Raw genomic sequence first — 21539 nt, forward strand, 5'->3', positions numbered from 1 at the left:
TATTTATTATAATATTATAATATAATAATAAATATTCATTATTATCCTGAGTCTCCGGAGAAGGGCGGCATATAAATCGAACCAATAAATAAATAAATAAATAAATAAATAAATAAATAAATAAATAAATAAATAAATAAACAAATATTATCTTTATTCATTAAATATGAAAGTCAAGTCAACTGAACATTCAAAAATGCATCACAAATACCATGGACTGATGCTGATGGTTGATACAGGTTGCTGCCAGCATCCTAGGTATCCACCAAGTACCTTGTTGGTTTTTTATTTTTATTTTTATTATTATTATTTAAAAATCCAAATCGTTGTAAACGCCTCACTTGACTTGAGAAAGCTGCTTGATTTCAAGCAATATTTGGAAGTCGAGGCATCCTTATCTTGGCCGCTAGCTAGAGAGACCATTTGAAATGTTAAAGGCTTTGATATATTTGAGGAAAAATTACTTTCCCTTATTATTCAGTTCTGCAAATCTCTCTTCCATCCATCCACACAATATCCGTAAAAAAAACCGGGTTAGAAACTGGTAGAACAGCAATGGGTCACTCCCAGTGTTTTATAGCGAGAGAATGAGAGAGAGAGAGATGAGAGAGAGACTGAGATAATGAGAGAGAGATGAGAGAGAAAGAGAATGAGAGAGAGATGAGAGAGAGAATGAGATAATGAGAGAGAGAGAGAGATGAGAGAGAGAGAGAATGAGAGAAATAATGAGAGAGAGAGAGATGAGAGAGAGAATGAGAGAGAGAGATGAGAGAGAGAGAATGAGAGAGAGAGATGAGAGAGAGAGTATGAGAGAAAGATAATAAGAGAGAGAGAGAATGAGAGAGATAATGAGAGAGAGAGAGATGAGAGAGAGAGAATGAGAGCGAGAGAGATATGAGAGAGAGAATGAGAGAGATAATGAGAGAGAGAGATGAGAGAGAGAGTATGAGAGAAAGATAAAAAAAAAGAGAGAGAGAGATGAGAGAGAGAGATGAGAGAGAAAGATGAGAGGAAAAGTTGAGAGAGAGAGAATGAGAGAGAGAGATGAGAGAGAATGAGAGAGAGAGAATGTGTGTATGTGTGTATGTTTGTGAGGTAGTCTCTCTAGGTAGTCCTCAATGTACGACCACAATCGTGCCCCAACTTTCTTTCTTTCTATCTATCTATCTATCTATCTATCTATCTATCTATCTATCTACATCTATATCGATCGATCGATCGATCGATCGATAGATAGATCACATAATCATGGGGATCATGATCATGGGGAAAGTAACTGTGAAAAATGGTCATAACTCACTTTATTTATTTATTCATTCATTCATTCATTCATTCATTCATTCATTCATTTATTTATTTATTTATTTATTTATTTATTTATTTATTTATTTATTTATTTATTTATTGGTTCGATTTATATGCCGCCCTTCTCCGGAGACTCAGGGCGGCTTACAATGCGTTAAGCAATAGCCTTCGTGCTTTTGTATATACCTGCTTAGTAGGGCTTTCGCCCCCCCACCAAGCGGTGTACTTTTTTATACAAAGTCAGTTATTGCCCCCACAATCCGGGTCCTCATTTTACCTATCTTGAAAGGATGGAAGGCTGAGTCAACCTTGAGTCTGGTGAGATTTGAACTCAGAGTAATTGCAGGCAGCTAGTGCTACTTAACAGCACTTTAGTCTGCTGCGCCACCAAGGCTCTTTTCCATGCCATTGTAACTTTGTAACATTAAAGGAACTGTTATAAGTCTAGGACTAGCCATAGCAATAGCCCTTAGACTTATATACCACTTCACAGTGCTTTACAGCCCCCTCTAAGCGGTTTACCGAGTCAGCCTCTTGCCCCCAACAATCTGGGTCCTCATTTGACCCACCTTGGAAAGGATAGAAGGCTGAGTCATCTTTGAGCCTGGTGAGATTCGAACTGCCAAACTGCTGGCAATCAGCAGAAGTAGCCTGCAGTACTGCATTCTAACCACTGTGCTACCGTGGCTCTTGTACTTACAACTGACTCATCTGACGCGAATCTCTCAGTCCCGTCTTTTAACCTCTTCTCTCCTTCAACAGGTTGGCCATCCTTACCGATGGATGTCTTGGCCTCCCGAACGGTGGATGCAATGGCCGATAAGCTTGTCTTCTCCTCGTATGTCAGATGGCCCTCTTGGGTCTTCTTGAACCTTCACAGAGGTTCACATCTTCACATCTTAGGGATGGTCCTGACACTTTCTCCAGCCTGTTGCCCAGCCCTTAAGATCGGTCTGGTGGGACCTTGGTCCTTTGACTCCTACTTCTCCAACGCCCTGCCTGAAGTTGCTGCTCAACTAGCTATGGAGCGGATCAAGAAGGATCCTTCCCTTGCCGCGGTCCATCCGCTGGATTATGTATTGTTTGAGGAAGATCTCCAGACTTGGAAAGCAATGGCTAGATTCCTTGACTCCTCCAAGAATCGGTCAGCATTCATAGGACCGCTGAATCCTAGCTATTGTGAGGCTGCCTCGTTGCTAGTCCAAGTTTGGAACAAACCCATGTTATCTTGGGCCTGTCTAAATGACGACCTGGATAAGCCAATTAACCAACCGAGGTTTATCAGAACTTTGCCTTCTGCGGCTTCTGTCCTCCTCACTGTGTTGAGATATTTCAACTGGGCTCATGTCGGCATCATCTCTTCCAAGGGGGACCTTTGGATGGACACAGCCCAGAAGCTGGCTAGCGTTCTCAGAAGCCACGGGCTACCTGTGGTTCTTGTTACATCCACGGGGACGGAAACAGAAAAAGTAGAAGAGGCTTGGACCAAGATAGAAGCTGCTGGAAACATCAAAGGTAATATGGCTGGTGGAGCTGTCCCCGTCTCACACACGCACACAAACAGTCAGCCAGGAGTTAAATAAAACTTGCAGACAATAAATTCCTTCGATAACAGGATTGGCAGCAACCCAGTAGCTGCTTGCCAAGAACTTTACTCACAGAGGGAGGTGTTCCTCCTCCGTCAGATAAACCAAAATAAATACAGAAAGCCATAGAATTGTCAAGTCCAGTCCGTATTAAATCCAAGACAGGCAGATAACGTAGTTTCAGCAATACAATGCGACTCGCTAGTTGTTTACTTTTGTCCGTCACAGAGCCTGAATGGCCACCACACACCCTTTTATCCCCTGTGGGGTGTGGTCTAGTGATTCATCTTAATCTCTGGCATGCCTCTTTTTCTGCTGCGTGCGCTTGTCTCTCCGACGCTGGTGTGGATCCAGCCAAGACTTATCTCCATCACTGTCCGACTGCGACTGTTCAGAGATACCTGGCTCCTGGCCAATCTCTTCTCCTTTGGGAGACACCTAAGGCATTGCCAGAGAGGAGGGTCCTGGAGACAGAGGCCTGGCCAACTCCTCTCCTTCACCTTCGGAGTCTTCTCCCTCCAATAAGACGGGCTCAGGGATCGGAGTCACAACAGGCAGCAGAGTCGGACAGTGAGGAGATTGGAGAGGAACTTGGGCCAGTCCTGGGGGCTGGGGAAAGCTCGGACGAGGGCTCTGTGTCAGAGGCAGAGAGGGAGATAGACAGCAGCGAGGCAGAGGAACAGCTGGAGCCCGTTCCCCATGTGCACATGCACAGAGCTGCCAGCAGACAAGAACAATTAAGAAATCAGGGTCGACTCGGGAGTAAGGCCACACTTTGGAGATAATTGGCCCCTCCCATAGGACATATAAGAGGAGCGAACAGGACGTGGGCTTTTGCAGGAAGCGATTAGTTCATTTGGTCGATTCAAGATTGGAAAGTTCTGTTCGCGAACTCTAATAGAATCTGTGCCAAGTTTGGCCTTGCCCTGCCTTTGGAAATTGGTTCTCTGGCAGCGTTCCAAGAGATACGGTGGGTGTTGATCAACGTTCCTCTGAAAGACTGTTTGCCAAAGCCTTGTTGACTGTGAATGACCGTAATTCACAGTCATTTAAAGAGGTTTGGCTGGAATTAAGCCTTTGCTTCGGGCTTTCTAAGGAAGCCTAGGTCAGAACAGGTAAGTGGGGAAGTGATTCGGATGGAAAGCTAGCAAAATGGAGATTGATCAGATCCCAACCTACATCTCAACATCTTGGAAAACCTTTCAAGATTCCATGGAAGCAGCTATTTGGAGCTCAGGGTGGTCTCTGAGCTGGGTTGTTTGCTTGCAGACGTTTAATTACCCAACTAGGCAACATCATCAGTGCTAGAAGGGAATGGGGGTTTGCTCTCTGCTTATATACTGATGGCTTGCCCAGTCAGTGTTGGTGAAAATGATTTTGGTGGTTCCTTGATTAGGCTGTGGTTTACTGTTGGGTTGCTTGTCTGAGTTGGTGGTTCTTTGATTGAGGAAATGTCTACTCCTCGATTGTTGGTCTAATATTTTCCTTCCTTCCTTCCTTCCTTCCTTCCTTCCTTCCTTCCTTCCTTCCTTCCTTCCTTCCTTCCTTCCCATTTCTGTTTCCTTCCTCCCCCTCTTGTTTCCGTCCTTCCCCTTCTATTTCCAACCTCCCTCCCTCCCTCCCTCCCTCCCTCCCTCCCTCCTTCCTTCCTTCCTTCCTTCCTTCCTTCCTTCCTTCCTTCCTTCCTTCCTTCCTTTCTTTCTTTCTTTCTTTCTTTCTTTCTTTCTTTCTTTCTTTCTTTCTTTCTTTCTTTCTTCCCTCCCTTAAACCTACTTAACAACTGTCTCGCTTAGCAACAGAAATTTGGGGCCCAGTTGTGATCGTACATCGAGGACTGCGTGTAACAACTTCAAGTCTCCAACTGAGCTTTCTACTTTAATTGTGGGATGGATGCAGTGGTGGGATTCAGCTGTGGCAGTTTGGGCAAACTGGTAGTTAAATTGCTGGCTGGCCACTCCTCTCCCCACCCCGCCCCTTTCAGGAGTCCCTATGCGCCCTCCCCCGCAGTCCGTTTTCGCTCCCAGGAGGCACAGAAAGGCCTACTATGCCCAAAACAGGACACGAGGGGGTACAGTATGCCCCCCCGCGGCCCATTTTTGCTCCCAGGAGGCTGCAGGGAGGCCTACTAGGCCCAAAATGGGACACAGGGGGGCGGCGGTGCATTTTTGCTCCCAGGAGGCTGCAGGGAGGCCTACTAGGCCCAAAATGGGACAAAGGGGAGCGGTGGTGCATTTTTGCTCCCGGGGGGTGCAGGAGGCTGAGTGCTGCCTGTCTCACCCCCTGGCCACACCCACCCATCTGGTCATTAGGGTAGAGAACCCGTTGTTAAATTATTTGAATCCCACCACTGTACCAGAGGTGGGTTTCAGCAGGTTCTGACCAGTTCTGGCGAACCCGTAGCGGAAATTTTGAGTAGTTCAGAGAACCGGTTGTAAAAATTCTGACTGGCCCCGCTCCCATCTATTCTCTGCCTCCCAAGTCCCAGCTGATCGGGAGGAAATGGGGATTTTGCAGTAACCTTCCCCTGGATTGGCGAGGGAATGGAGATTTTACAGTATCCTTCCCCTCGAGTGGGATGGGAATGGAGATTTTGCAGTATCCTTCCCCTGGAGTGGGGTGGGAATGGAGATTTTGCAGTATCCTTCCCCTGGAGTGGGGTGGGAATGGAGATTTTATAGTATCCTTCCTGTGCCATGCCCACCAAGCAGGGTGGATTTGATTTAAATCGAGTTGATTTAAATCACGATTTAAATCGTGATTTAAATCACTAGTAAAAAGGCTTGATTTAAATCAGCTCGATTTAAATCATAATTTTTAAAGAGCAACTGTCATCTCTGCTACTCCTTTGACCCACTGTTGACTCACCGATAGTCCCAGTGTTGCAGAATATACAGCCTCATGCTACATAACTCAGCTCCATTTCATGCTGAATAAACTCAATTTTTTATGTATCTTAAATAGAAAACTATCTTACGATCGATTTTTACCCCCAAAGTTTTTTATTAAAATAAATTCGATAAAAATAAAAAAAAATCCGATTTAAATAAAAAAAATCCGATTTAAATAAAAAAATCTGATTTTTCTGATTTTTTTAAAAAAATCATTGATTTTTATCCACCCTGCCACCAAGCCACACCCACCAAGCCATGCCACGCCCACCAACCTCCACACACAGAACCGGTAGTAAAAAAATTTGAAACACATTACTGCACTGGATGGATGTTCATCCTATTGCAGGGAGTTGGACTAGAAGACCTCCAAGGTCCCTTCCAACTCTTGCTATTAATTCTTTTTTTCTTTCCCTTCCTTTCCTGTGTAAACAGAAAGCTTTAACCCCTTCCTTTCCTCCCCTCAGTCCTCCTCCTCTGCATGGCGTCTGCTCTCATCGGAGGCGAAGACCAAGCGACTTTTCTAAGCAAAGCCCAGGAACTCGGACTGGCTGATGGCAGATACGTCTTTGTGCCCTACGATACTCTCTTCTACAGCCTCCCCTACGGAAACCATTCCTATTTCCTTCTGGAAAACGATGGAGCCTTCCGGAAGGCTTATGACGCGGTGCTGACAATTACCTTGCAGTCTGGAGAACGGACTTTCTACCAAGCTTTCCAAGCGGCTAAAGAAAAAGGCGAAATAAAAGCAGATTTGGAACCAGAACAGGTCAGTCTCATCTACAGGTAGTCCCCGAATTATGACCACAGCTGAGCCCCAAAATTTCTGCTGCTAAGTGAGACATTTGTTAAGTGAGTTCAGACCCATTTTACAAACTTTCTTGCCACAGTCGTTAAGTGAATCCCTCCAGTGGTTAAGTTTGTAACACGGTTGTTAAGTGAATCTACCTTCCCCATTGATTTTGCTTGTCAGAAGGTCGCAAAAGGAGATCACATGAGCTCAGGACACTGCAACCGTCATAAATATGAGTCAGTTGGCAAGTGTCTGAATTTTGATCACGTGACCACGGGAACGCTGCTATGGTCATAAATGTGAAAAATTTATTTATTTATTTATTTATTTATTTATTTATTTATTTATTAAATTTTTATACCGCCCCCTCTCCCGAAGGACTCGGGGCGGTGAACAGCCAAAATTAAAAACACACAATACAAATATTAAAATACATTAAAACGAAATTAAATTATCTTTGGCTTCTCCAATTTAAAACCCCTTGCCCATAAAATTCCCCAATTAAAATGGTCATAAGTCCTTTTTTTCAGTGCTGTCAGAAGTTGAAACCGTCTCTAAATGAACGGCTGTAAATCAAGGACTACCTGTTCCTTGAAGTCCTTCATTCTGTGTGCAGCCGTAATGTATTCGCGAGGATGCCATAGTCCGACTGAATTTTCAACCTGGCTGCCTTCACACAATACAATTAACCTGATTATAGAAATTATGCGTTTTCTGGATTCGCATGATTGCTCCAGGCAAAATCTAACCAATCTCGATGGATCGGTACCATGGTCCAAGCAATATTCCTTCATACCCACCCACTGAAATTAAGCAACGGTAAAATTAATCTGTTGGTCTTTCTACCATGATTTGTTTCATTAGGCCAATTGATAGATATACAATTGATATACAACCAATTTCGTTGTATACATGAGGTACAATGACAATAAAGGCTATTATTATTATTATTATTATTATTATTATTATTATTATTATTATTATTATTATTTTAATTTAATTTGTATACCGCCCTTCTCCCAGAAGGGACTTAGGGCGGTGAACAGCCAAAATTAAAAAAACATACAAATGCAAAAGTTAAGATAATTAAAAGAATTAAATCACTGGCTACCCAATTTAAAACCCCAAATCCATAAAATTTAAAATCCCAATTAAAAACCATTTAGGCTAGGCCGGCTTGATGAAATAAAAACGTCTTCAGGGCTTTACGGAAGGTCCGGAGGTCCGGGATCAATCGTATTCCAGGAGGTTCAGTTCATTCCACAGGGCGGGTGCCCCCACAGAGAAGGCTCTCCCCCTGGGGGCCGCCAGCCGACATTGCCTGACCGACGGCACCCTGAGGAGGCCCTCTCTGTGAGAGCGTATTGGCCGGTGGGAGGTTATCGGTAGCAGCAGGCGGTCTCGCAAATACCCTGGCCCTAAGCCATGGAGCGCTTTAAAGATGAGAACCAACACCTTAAAGCGCACCCGGAAGACCACCGGGAGCCAATGCAGCTCGCGCAGGAGAGGTGTTACGTGGGAGCGCCACATCGCTCCCATAATCACCCGCGCGGCTGCATTCTGCACCAGCTGGAGCCTCCGGGTGCTCCTCAGGGGGAGCCCCATGTAGAGAGCGTTACAGTAGTCCAGGCGTGACGTAACCAAGTCATGAGTGACTGTGCACAAGGAGTCCCGATCCAGAAAGGGGCGCAACTGGCGTATCAGGCGAACCTGATAAAAAGCCCCCCTGGCCACGGCCGTCATATGCTCTTCTAAAGACAGCCGTGTGTCCAGGAGGACGCCCAAGTTGCGAGCCCCCTCTGTGGGGGTCAGTGACTCGCCCCCAATAGCCAGCGATGGCACCAGCTGGCTATACCGGGACGCCGGCATCCACAGCCACTCGGTCTTGGAAGGGTTGAGCCGAAGCCTGTTCCTCCCCATCCAGACCCGCACGGCCTCCAGACACTGGGACATCACTTCGAGGGCATCATTATCATCATCACCATCATCATCATCATCTCTTTTATTCATTAAACATGAAATTCAGTCAACTGAACATTTAAAAATGCATCACAAATACCAATGACTGGTGCTAATGGTTGATACAGGTTGCTGCCAACATCCTAGGTATCAACCAAGTACCTGCTTAAAATATATGTGTCAGATTTCGATGCTATCTCAAAATAAATGAATTTCCAAACTGCCAATCTTTAAGGAAATCTTTTCTTTATTCGAGCACAGCAACCGGATCATGACTCGATGCGGACAAGACTGACCTTTTGCCCCCCAATCCCTCCCTTTCCGATCCCCAATTATCTGCTTCTCATTGGCTATCTTCCAAGTCACTCTCCTGACTTCTTGTCTCGTCATTTCACAGGAATGTTCCCCCCCTCTTCATTTCCACGGAAACCGGGCTTCAAAGGGATTTAGCAGGCAAAAGTTCAGGGCTTATCTCCCTTCCTATGTCAGCGCTGAGGTGCTGACAATATGATGTTCCGAGCAGCACAGTTTTTTGCAGTTCTGCTGGTGTTATTGCAGGAAGCTGCAATTTGTTGATATATCTTGGACATGGCACCAAGTGCCCTGATGACAATGAGTATCACTGTTACATATTTCATCCATAATCACGTAGTTTTGATGGCCAGGTCGCGATATTTTTGTGATTTTTTTCCAGTTTTTTTTCTTCGACTCTGGCATCCCCTGGTACCGCGATGTCAATAAATTGTATGTTTCAGTTTTCGACAACTGTGATGTCTGGCGTGTTGTGTTCCAAGTGATGATCCATCTGTATTCGAAAGTCTCACAAAATCTTCACCTTCTCATTTTCTATAACTTTTCCCACTTTATGTTCCCATGACTTTTTGGATACAGATAAGTCGTATTTTTTACATAATGACCAGTGGACTAATTTAGCAACTCGGTCATGTCTAGCTTTGTAATCACTTTGTGCGATTTTGCTGCATTCACATATTAAATGGGAAACAGTTTCGACTTTGTTGTTGCCAAGTCAGCAGTTTGGATTGTCGGTGGATTTTTGTATCTTCGCTTTCATGGCATTAGTTTGTGGTGCTTGTTCTCGAGCAGCGAGTATTAAACCTTCTGTTTCTTTCTTGATAGTTCCCATCTTAAGCCATGCCCATGTCAAGTTGTCATCACATTTTCCTTCACTGTTTTTCAAGCGCTGTCCATGCAAAGCTTTGGTTTTCCATCCGTTTAATCTGTCATCCAGCTGTTATTCCTTATATTCTGCCTTTGTTTCTGTTGTTTTTATAATGTTCTCCGTTTTCACAGCCTGCAGCAATTTTTCTGTACTTTGGTTCACATTTATTATTATTATTATTGTTCTTGTTGTTGTTGGAACATAGTAACTATCATTGTGAAAGCCAGTTTGGTGAAGTGGTTAAGGCTTCATGTTAGAAAGCAGGAGATTGTACCTTCTAGGCCTGCCTTAGGGCATGGAAACTGATTGGGTGACTTTGGAACAATCACCAGGAGACAGTGAGTTCTAGTTCTGCTTTGGCATGAAAGCCAACTGGGTGACTTTAGCCCAATCACCAGGAAGCTGTGAGTTCTAGTCCCACCTTAGGCAGGAAAGTTAGTTGGATGAATTTGGACCAATCACCAGGAGACAGTGAGTTCTAGTTCTGCTTTGGCATGAAAATCGGCTGGGTGACTTTGGGTGAATCACCAGGAACCTGTGAGTTCTACTCCCACCTTAGGCAGGAAAGCTGGCTGAGTGACTTTGGGCCAATCACCAGGAGATGGTGAGTTCTAGTCCCACTTTGGCCACGAAAGCCAGCTGGGGTTCTTTGGCCAGTGGCTCTCTCTCTCAGCCTGATCCACCTCACAGGGTTGTTGCTGCGAGGAAAACAGGAGGAGGAAGGTGGGCTGGTATTTTCCACCTTGAGTCATTTGTACAAATAATAAAGGCGGGATATAGACAAATGAAATAAACACCTAAAAACCTATTTTTTTCCGTCTTGTGTTCTTCTGCAGGTCACTCCACTTTTTGGGACAATCTACGATGCCATTTACCTGCTCGCCAAAGTCCTAGCCAAGGTTGCCCGGCCTCAAACTTCTGAACTCTTGGGAACAACGTTGATTCATCATGTCAGAAATTTGGACTTTGCCGGCTTCAGCCACAGGATTCAAGTCGACAGCAAAGGAAGGCCGCTGGCCAGATACGTGATTCTGGACACGGATTGCAAAGAAAGTCACCTGTACCCCACTTACCTACTGGAGGCATCTTCGGGCATGATGCAGCCCTTGGGGAGGGCAATCCATTTCCCTGGGGGGAGATCGCCCCCAGTTGACTCGGCCTGCTGGTTTGAACCCGACGTCCTCTGCGAAAGAGATGACGCCTGTTAGTATCACATCTGGAAACCATTAGAGCAGCTGGCGACGGTGCACATGCCCACAGAGAGGGCTCTGTGTGCCACCTCTGGCACTCATGCCATAGGTCCGTGATGGCTAACCTTTTTGCCATCGCATGCTAGAAAGAGGGGGGGGGCGGGGGAGGTTCGTGCACGTGCCCACACCCATAATTCTATGCGGCCCGCCCTGCGCATGCTCGCACGACCCCCCCTTCCCCCCCCACTCCTGGCATGCGATGGCCCAGTAGGCCCATTTTTCTTTCTCACCTGGCTCCAGATTCTCTCTATGCATCTGGGGAGGGCAAAAACAGCCTTCCCCACCACCTTAAAGGCCCTCCGGAGGCCTGAAATGGCCCGTTTTCCAACTTTCGGTTGGACAGGAAGTAACGTTTTTTGCTGTCCCCAGCCTCCAGAGACTCCTAGAGAGAGCTGAGCTGGCGTGCCAGGCGACATAGGTTGTCGTGCCATAGGTTCGCCATCACGGCCATAGGTTCACCATCATGAGTTTATAACATGTTGAAAGGGGGTTATCAACCAACCAACCAACTATGAATGCACTTACTGGAGAGGTCCTTGGTGCTTTCTGAGTTTGGTTTTTTTTCTTGCAGATGTTTCATGACCCAAGTAGGTGGTGTCATCTGTGATAGGAGGAGGGTTGTGAGGAGTTGGAAGAGGTGGTGGTGGAGGAGGAGGTGGAGGAGGAGGAGGAGGAATAATGTGGGACGGTTGGTGCTCGCTAAGCGTTTTTGTTTTCTTGCAGATGTTTCATTACCCAAGTAGGTAACATCAGAAAGGAGGAGGGTTGTGGAGAGGAGGAGGAGGAAGAGGAGGAGGAGGAGGAGGAGGAAGATAGTGGGATCCTTGGTGCTTTCTGAGCTTGGTTGTTTTCTTGCAGACATTTCATTACACAACTAAGTAACATCATCAGTACTAGAAGAGAGTGGAGTTTGCGGAGAGGAGGAGGACGAGGAGAAGAAAGAGAAGAAGAGGGAGAGAAGGACTATGGGGTTCTTGATGCTGTCTGAGCTTGGTTGTTTTCTTGCAGATGTTTCATGACCCAAACTGGGTAACATCATCAGTGTTAGAAGGCAGTGGGAGAACATAAAGTGAGAGCACACCCCTCTTCCTCCTCCTCCTCCTCATAAACCCCACTCCCTTCTAGACTGATGATGTTCCTTAGTTGGGTCATGAAATGCCTGCAAGAAAACAAGCAAGCTCAGACAGAACCAAGGACCCCACATTTCAATCCCCGCGTTACAAATATTCTCCTTTACGAATGGTTGTAAGTCGACGACTATCTGTCCTCGCACGCAAATCGGTCAATTCTAAACCATCGTTGTTTGATCTCTCTTTGTTTGGCCAGATCCAGGACTGCGGATTGTGATTCTACTACTGTCACCGCCTCTCTTTCTGCTTCTCTTCGGCCTGTACCTGACGTGCCTCATCAGGTCAGCATTTGTCAATGCCATTGTCGCTTTAAATGGTAGGAGTGGAGCGGTGGCCGAGAGGTGGAGCTCTCGCCTCACAATCAGGAGGCTGTGAGTTTGATCCTAGGTAGAGGCAGATATTTCTCTCTCTGGGCACAATGAGAATATATCTCCTGAACAAAACTCCACATTGGCAACAGGAAAGGCATCCGGCCAGTAAACACTCTGCTAGCTCCATTCAGTTGCCCAGACTCCACCCCACAAGGGATTATGGGGTCATTAAAAGATGATGATGATGATGATTGTAACTTTGAATGTTCACTAAATGAATGATTGCAAGTCGAAAACTATCTGTATATGCTAGTTATCGTATTTTTCAGAATATACGACGCATCGGAGTATAAGACATGGGGCTACATGGGGCTCCCCCTGAGGAGCACCCGGAGGCTCCAGCTGGTGCAGAATGCGGCCGCGCGGGTGATTATGGGAGCGACGTGGCGCTCCCATGTAACACTTCTCCTGCGCGAGCTGCATTGGCTCCCGGTGGTCTTCCGGGTGCACTTTAAGGTGTTGGTTCTCATCTTTAAAGCGCTCCATGGCTTAGGGCCAGAGTATTTGTGAGACCGCCTGCTGCTACCGATAACCTCCCACCGGCCAATACGCTCTCACAGAGAGGGCCTCCTCAGGGTGCCGTCGGTCAGGCAATGTCGGCTGGTGGCCCCCAGGGGGAGAGCCTTCTCTGTGGGGGCACCCGCCCTGTGGAACGAGCTGCCTCCTGGAATACGGCTGATCCCGGACCTCCGTACCTTCCGTAAAGCCCTGAAGACGTTTTTATTCCACCAAGCCGGCCTAGCCTAAATGGTTTTTAATTGGGATTTTAAATTTTATGGATTTGGGGGTTTTAAATTGGGAAGCTAATGATTTAATTCTTTTTTAATTATCTTAACTTTTGTATTTGTATGTTTTTTATTTTTGGCTGTTCACCGCCCTGAGTCCCTTCTGGGAGAAGGGCGGTATACAAATTAATTAATTAATTAATTAATTAAATAAATAAATAAATAAATAAATAAATAAATAAATAAATAAATATGCACCTTAGTTTTTGGGGACGAAAATAGGGGGTAGGGGAAATCTGCCTACCAGGTATTCATCTGGCTAGTCCTTAGCCTGGTCAGCTTCAGCACATTAGTTCGCTCGCTGGTTTTGAGGTTGGGGCTGGTTGGGCCTAAAAAACAGCTTCTAAAGCACAGCTGATCATCGGAGGGAGCAGCAATTAGAAAAGCAGGCAAAGCACGGAAGATCGCTTAGCTCACATGGGGGCTGAAAAAGCAGACGAAACACAGAAGGGGTAAGAGAAGGCAGCAGCCATTTTGGGCACTGTGTGTCCCGTTTTCAGCCTCCAAACGTGTCGCGTTTTTGGGTGGCGACCAGCGGTGATGTGCTTTGGCGATCCCCGCAGCCTTCAAGGGCTCTCAAATGGAGCATTTGGAGGCTGAAAACGGGGACGCATGGAGCCGAAAAACACAAGCCATTGTCGGTGGCAATCTCTGCAGCCAGGAAGAGGATGCGCGGAGGCCGAAGGGTGGGGGCCGGTGGGCGGGTGGGGTTACATTCAGAGTATAAGACACACCCAAATTTTCAGCCTCTTTTAGGAAGGAAAAGAGTGCGTCTTATACTCCGAAAAATACGGTATATTTTATAATAATGCCATCAAGCGATTCAAAAGTTAAGATGGGAGGCACAGCAGTTTCGCCTGTTTTGTGCCTAAAAAGCAGGCGGAGCTTCGGCTGAGTTACTGGGGCCGCCATCTTGACTCTTTTGACCTCACCCTGCAGACAGACCCATCTTCACAATGGCACAATCAGTCTCGACCCATCCTCAACCAGGAATCCACTCCAGATTTTGCTCACAGCTGGACCCGAGCATCCTTTATCTCTCTCAGGAGCTTTTTTCTGGGTGGCCCAATTAGCTAATGATTTCAGGAAATAAATTGTGCTAAGTAAAGAAATTTTAAAGGGCAATTATTGCAAAGCCAGATGCTTGGATTCCTCTGACAATTCAAGCCGGGAGAGAGAAATAACTGGCTCCCTGCCTCACCTCTGAAAAATAATATTAATGCAAAGTTATTAACGGAGCCAAAGAAAACTCGCTGCAGCTGGACTCTTTCTATATCTGATACCAGAGATTGTATCTCCTAGTTTTTGTTGGAATAACTCTAAGGCAGGGGTGTCAAACTGGATTTCTTCAAGGGCCGGATCAAAATTGTAGTTCTCCTTTGCGGGCCGGCGTGGGGGAGTGGGGAGATGGGACGGATGCCTGCCAAAGCACTCTGCCAGCCAAAACAGCGCATGGGGCGGCCATGTGCAACCCCCATGTGCCCCATTTTTGGCCTGGATGGCCTCCTGCAGCACTCTGCTGGCCAAAATGGGGCATGGGAGGGTCTTGTGTGGCCCCACATGCCCAATGTTGGGATTCAAATAATTTAACAAGTGGTTCTCTGCCCTAATGACCGGCTGGGTGGGTGTGACAGGCAGCATTCGGCCTCCTGCACCCCCCGGGAGCAAAAATGGGCCGCGGGGGGGATGTGCTGCCCCCCCACCCTGTTTTGGGCCTAGTAGGCCTCCCTGAAACCTCCTGGGGCTAAAACGGGCCACGAAGGAGGGGGGCACGCCGCAGTGCCCGCACCCCGTTTTGGGCCTAGTAGGCCTCTCTGCACTTACCTGGGAGCCAAAATGGGGCACATGGGGACTCCTGGAAGGGGTGCGGCCAGCCAGCAATTTAACTACTGATTCGCCTGAACCGGCCCAAACCGGCTGAATCCCACAACTGCCTGTGCCCCATTTTGGCTGCCAGAGGCACCACGGGTAGGTCCTTTGCTATTTCCAGGCCGGCCCTGTGACCCGGATTTAAACACCCATGGGCCAGATGTGGCCCACAGGCCTTGAGTTTGATACCCCTGCATTGATACCCCTGCGTTTGATACCCCTGCGTTGTGCAAACTTAGCAACTAAATCGAAGATGAGTTGCAACCCTGCCTTAGAGTTAGAAGGGGTATCAATTGGCCAATCTATACAGCTCCTACCTTACAGGAAGTCCTCGACTTACGACCACAATTGAGTCCCAAAAATTTCAGTTGTTAAGTGAGACATTTGTTAAGTGAGTTTTGCCGCATTTTACGACCTTTCCTGCCTCGGTGCTTAAGTGACTCCCCTGCAGTTGATAATTTAGCAACTCGGTTGTTAAGTGAATCTGGCTTCCCCGTTGACTTTGCTGGTCATAGGGCCACAAAATGGGATCGCTTCACTTTGAGACACAACAACGGTCATAAATACGAACCAATTTTGATCACATGACCATCGGGATGCCGCAACGGTCGTAAGTGTGAAAAACGGTCAAAAGTCGCTTTTTTTCAGTGTCGCAACTTTGAACGGTCACTAAATGAACTGTTGTAAGTCGAGGACTACCTGTAATTGTTTACTCAAAAGAGTTTTTGGGGTTCCAGAGACCTGTTGGGATACCTAGGCCAATCACCAGAAGATGGATATATGTCGCGGATATGTTCACCGCCTGGAGTTATTTGTAAAAATAATAAAGGCGGGATCCAAATAAATAAATAAAATAAAAATGCACATTTATGTGGCCAAAGACTTAGGCATGTTTTTGATCTCTTTTTCAGAAACAGTAATCCTGACCGCCGGTTCGCGAAAGGGTCGCAGAGGCTGTTTCTGACTTTAGACGATCTAACTTTCGTGAACACCAAAATCAGTAGAATGGTAAATGTCTATGGAGATTCTCCGTCATCCAAGTTGTCCCAAACTTTTTTTGTCCCAAACTGCTTTTTTTCAACAGGCGACTGGACTTCCTAATTTTTCCCTGAAGACATTTTGCTTCTCATCCAAGAAGCTTCTTCAGCTCCTGAAAGACAAAGGCCACACTTTCGAAGGCAGCAAAATCCACATTTTGGATGGAGAGGACTGCTGGTTTGAAAGAGGGGTCGAAGAGGCCATGTAGATCAAAATTGAACAGCCCTCTCTCAACAGAGGGGGTGGGATACGATATCATCTTTCTCAGTGGTGAAATCCAAATTTTCTTACTACCGGTTCTGTGGGCGTGGCTTGGTGGGCGTGGCTTGGTGGGCATGGCAGGGGAAGGATACTGAGAAATCCCCATTCCCACCCACTCTGGGGCCAGCCAGAGGTGGTATTTGCCGGTTCTTTGAACTACTCAAAATTTCCGCTACCGGTTCTCCGAACTACTCAAAATTTCCGCTACCGGTTCGCCAGAACCTGCTGGATTTCATCCCTGATCTATCTCAAATCTACAACACAGTTCTTTCAATAGCTCCAAGAAGGCTCCACACCAGGGGTGCTATTCAGTTACCTTCACTACCGGTTCACAAATGTGAGGGACTTTTACACATGCACAGATCGTCAAAAATGGGACGTGATGAGGTCACGGGTGGACGGAGCCTCCCGCAGCCACCGCTACCAATTCGCCCGAGCCGGATAGAATCGTCTGAATACCACCACACCCATTTGCACCACTTAGGTGACTCTGAGGACACAGATAAATCTCCAGGTAGCCTCAACGACTCTCTAAAACAGGGGTGTCAAGGCCCGTGGGGTGCTTAAATCTGGCCCACGGGGCTGCCCTGGAAACAGTGAAGCACCGGCCCGGAAAGCCTCTGCCAATCAAAATGGAGCTCGTGAGGGCTGCCCCCCCCCCCCGAGCTCCATTTTCACCGACAGAAGATTGCAGGAGGCTGTCCCAGCCGAAAACGGAACTCGGGAGCCAGTTTTCGCTGGCAGAGACTTCAGGCCAGAGGTAGGATTCGTATAATTTACCTACCGGTTCGCCCAGCACTGAAAATGTGAGAGAGTGCATGCACACGGCCTTCCGTGCATGTGATTTTCTCGCACATGCTTGCATGCATGCATGTGGCTTGAAAACGTGGATAAATGGGATAGCATAGCTCTGGGGCGGGTGAACGGGTTTGGGCCCACCCCACCCGCAGGTCGCTGTTGTGAGCCAGGCCCAAGTAGGTAGTATTAGACGTAAACAGTTCCAAAACAAACAGACTTTATTAAAACAGCTGAGAATTAACTCATTCTCAGCGTAGTCCAAACTAAATTAAAACAAATTCTTCATAACACAAATTCTTCAGTATAATCACCAACCTTGGTGTAATTAGGCAAACTGCCAAAGGCTTCTCTTGGCAAAAGTTCAGAAGCAGAAGATGCCGACCAGAGATAAGTGCAACAAGATAAGAACAAGTCTATCAACGTTGTTTTCCGACAAAGAGCCCAAGAGCTGTTGCTGGTCTTTTAAGCCTTATGGGAGGGGCCAATCATCTCCTGGCCTTACTCCTGAGTCGTCCTCTTTGCTGTAGCTGCTCTTGCCTTCTGGCAGCTCTTCTCATACGTGCACTAGGAACAGGCTCCTCCTATTCCTCTGCCTCTGTACTGTCAGCCTCTGGAGGCTCCGGAATCTGCCCATCACTCCCCGATGGCCCTGGCCCCATCTCTGCCTCCGATGTAGAGCCCTCGTCCGGGCCTTCCCCAGCCTTCAGGACTGGCCCATGTTCCTCAGCCTCATCGCTGTCCGACTCCACTGCCAGCTCCGCAGGCTGCTGGCGGACCACAACAGTCGCTACAATCGGTTCGCTTGAACCGGTCCGAACCGGCTTAATACCACCTCTGGTTCGGGCCACCACAGGTGCCCCCAAACACAAGTGACATCATGCTGGCCACACCCATCCTGGTCACGTTCCCCCCTCGAGGTCAAACACAAGTCCGATGCAGCTGTCAATGAAATCGAGTTTGACACCCCTGCTCTAAAAGAATGCAAATGACCAGCTCTGTCTGCAAGGAGTATCAATCCTTCCATTCCCCACCATCTACTCAGAGCCGAAGAAGCTTCTTGGATGAGAAGCGAAACGTCTTCAGAGAAAAACCAGGAAGTCCAGTTGCCTCTTGAAAAAGCACTTTTGGGACACTAGAATGGTAAGTGATATGGGACCATCGCTCGCTGACACACTAAAGGGGTGTGTGCCCAGGTGTCCAAAAAGTCAAGATGCTGGCCGGTTGCATCAGACATAAGTCCCTTTTTTTCACTGCCGTTGTAACTTCGAACGGCCACTAAATGAATGGTTGCAAGTCAAGGACTGCCCGTATATGTTCTTTCCCTCACTGGTTTCCATCTTTGCTTAATTTCTGGCCTCTGATTGCTTGCCTTCCACAGAGATTAACTCTGGACAATCTCAGTGAATCAAGGAGCTGCTCCGAAGTCCACAGCTTGAGATCCGTGACTCACTCGTTGTCAGTGAAAAGCACAACTCTAACCTACGAAACCTCGAATGTGGCTGTGTATGAGGTAACGTATAACGTGTATAAGGGATGCGGTGGCTCAGTGGCTAAGACGCTGAGCTTGTCGATCGAAAGGTCAGCAGTTCAGCGGTTCGAATCCCCTAGTGCCGCGTAACGGGGTGAGCTCCCGTGATTTGTCCCAGCTTCTGCCAACCTAGCAGTTCGAAAGCAGGTAAAAAATGCATGGACTACCCATAGTTATGTGAACTTTGGTTTAAAAACAGGGGTGAGATTAAAAATTTTTAGCAACTGGTTCTCTGCCCGGTTGCTGGGTGGATGTGGCCATGGTGGGCGTGGCCTACTCGGCCTCCTGCACTATGGCGGGGGGGGGGCATTTTCACCCTCCCCAAGCTTTGGAGGCTTTCCTCGAGCCTGCAGGAAGGTGAAAACAGCCTTCCCCCGGGCTCCAGAGGCCCTCCGGAGGCCAGAAACGGGCCCATTTCCAGACTTCTGGAACTTTTGGGAGGCCTGTTTTTCACCCTCCCCAGGCTCTGGAGGCTTTCCTCAAGTTTCCGGGAGGGCGAAAACAGCCTCCCCCAGGCTCCGGAGGCCCTCCAGAGACTAGAAATGAGTCGTTTCCGGACTTCCAGAATTTCCGGGAAGCCCGTTTTTCACCCTCCCCAGGCTCCAGAGGCTTTCTTTGAGCCTCTGGGAGGGCGAAAACAGCCTCCCCCGGGCTCCAGAGGCCCTCCGGAGGCCAGAAACGGGCCCATTTCCGGACTTCTGGAACTTCTGGGAGGCCTGTTTTTCACCCTCCACAGGCTCTGGAGGCTTTCCTCGAGTCTCCGGGAGAGCAAAAACAGCCTCCCCCAGGCTCTGGAGGCCCTCCAGAGACCAGAAACGAGTCGTTTCCGGACTTCTAGAATTTCCGGGAGGCCCGTTTTTCGCCCTCCCAGAGCCTCCGCGTGGGCACTGCACTTACCTGGCATCCAAAATGGTTGGGTGGAGACTCCTGGGAGGGGCAGGGCAGGGTGGGCGGGGCCAGCCCACCCTGCCCTGCCCAGTTGTAAAATTAGTATCCGGTTCGCCTGAACAGATCCGAACCGGCTGAATCCCACACCTGTTTAAAAAAATCTTCCTCTGCTTGGACAGGGTGACTGGGTATGGCTGAAAAAACTCGAGACTGCAGTGACCACGGATTGGAAGCCACGTGCAACCCAGGTGCTTACTAAGGTACGTCGCTAGGGAGTGTGCAAACGGTGCCCCACCTACACACCTTAACCCGGTGTTTCTCCTCGTTCTCTTCCTTTCCGATTTGTCTGCAGATGAGGGAGTTACGCCATGAAAACGTGAATCCGTTTCTAGGTCTTTTATCTGACACGGGACTTTCTGCAGTTGTGATGGACTTCTGCTCCAGGGGAAGTCTCCAGGACTTGCTCCAAAACATGGACATAAAGCTGGACTGGATGTTTAAATCATCCCTTTTGTTGGATTTAATTAAAGTAAGCCTCCCTGTAATTTCTTGATTTGCTGTCGCCGTAAGGTTTATTTATTTATTTATTTATTTGTTTCCATTTCTATACCGCCCTTCTCCAATAGGACTCAGGGCAGTGAACAGCCAAAGTAAAAAACAGAACATACAAAATTTAAAAACAGTTTAAAATAATTAAATATTTTGGCCGTAAATTAAAACAACCCAATTTAAAATCAATTTAAAATTTAACTCAAGCCAGCCCAGCTAGTTGAAATAAATAGGTTTTCAGGGCCCGATGAAAAATCCGGAGGTCTGTTATTGTACGTATCTCTGGGGGGAGGTTGTTCCAGAGAGCGGGCGCCGCCACAGAGAAGGCTCTCCCCCTGGGGGTCGCCAGCCGACATTGTCTGGCGGACGGCACCCTGAGGAGGCCCACTCTGTGCGAGCGTACTGGCCGGTGGGAGGCTATTGGTGGCAGAAGGCGGTCTCGTAAATACCCCGGTCCTAGGCCATGGAGTGCTTTAAAGGTGGTCACCAACACCTTGAAGCGCACCCGGAAGACCACCGGGAGCCGGTGCAGCTCGCGCAGGAGAGGTGTCACATGGGAGCGCCTCGTCGCCCCCATAATCCCCCGCGCGGCCATGTTCTGGACCAGCAGGAGCCTCCGGGTGCACCCCAGGGGGAGCCCCATGTAGAGAGCTCTACATTTAGGCAAGAAAAACCAAATGCACAGGTGTAGAATAGGTGGCACCAGGCTCAATAGTAGTAACTACGAGCGGGATCTTGGAATCCTAGTGGACAATCACTTAAATAGGAGTCAGCCATGTGCAGCAGCTGCCAAAAAAGACAACACAATCCTAGGCTGCGTTAAAAGAGGAATAGAATCAAGATTATGAGAAGTGTTAATACCACTTTATGAGGCCTTGGTAGGGCCACACTTGGAATCCTGCATCCAATTTTGGTCACCGCGATGTAAGAAAGAATGACCGTGGCCCTCATAAAAACCAGTTTGCCCTTTTCCAGCTGAGGTACAAATTTCACCACCATCTTGAGGGTTGATTTCTGAAGGTTACAGTAGTGGCCAAAACTGTGGAAACGTTTTGGGAAAAGTGTATTTTTGAGGTTTGATGGCTAATAACACCACTTTTTTTTTTTTTTTTTGGAGTTTCAAGATAATCCTATTCCACTGCTGGAAGGGCCTGGGAATAGCCCAGACCTTCACCCAATGGAAAATCTAGGGAGCTGATGAAAGAAATTGTTTAGTCAGAAGCAACCCAGCAATAAAACCCAGTTAATAGAAGCCACCATTCCATCTTGGTTTCACATTAGAACAGCTACAGAACTCAAAGACTTGGTTCACTCCATGGGAAGACGTTGTAAGGCCATCATTCATGCTAAAGGTTACCCAA

At 47.5% G+C, this 21539-nt stretch overlaps 1 protein-coding gene across 1 annotated transcript in view; it reads left to right on the plus strand.

The window, feature by feature from the left end:
- The first annotated feature begins 2084 nt into the window (after nucleotides 1–2084).
- LOC117671260 (retinal guanylyl cyclase 2-like) overlaps nucleotides 2085–21539 on the plus strand; it is a 41507-nt gene continuing 22052 nt past the window's right edge. The window contains exons 1-8 of the mRNA XM_060685557.2: nucleotides 2085–2820; nucleotides 6247–6548; nucleotides 10548–10914; nucleotides 12288–12372; nucleotides 16028–16124; nucleotides 18592–18723; nucleotides 19809–19889; nucleotides 19982–20158. Of these exons, the coding sequence (XP_060541540.2) occupies nucleotides 2085–2820; nucleotides 6247–6548; nucleotides 10548–10914; nucleotides 12288–12372; nucleotides 16028–16124; nucleotides 18592–18723; nucleotides 19809–19889; nucleotides 19982–20158 (1977 nt within the window). The remainder of the gene's footprint in view (nucleotides 2821–6246; nucleotides 6549–10547; nucleotides 10915–12287; nucleotides 12373–16027; nucleotides 16125–18591; nucleotides 18724–19808; nucleotides 19890–19981; nucleotides 20159–21539) is intronic.

The sequence above is a fragment of the Pantherophis guttatus genome, chromosome 5 (assembly GCF_059756535.1).
Source record: "Pantherophis guttatus breed Tessera chromosome 5, ASM5975653v1, whole genome shotgun sequence".
Taxonomy (NCBI): Eukaryota; Metazoa; Chordata; class Lepidosauria; order Squamata; family Colubridae; genus Pantherophis; species Pantherophis guttatus.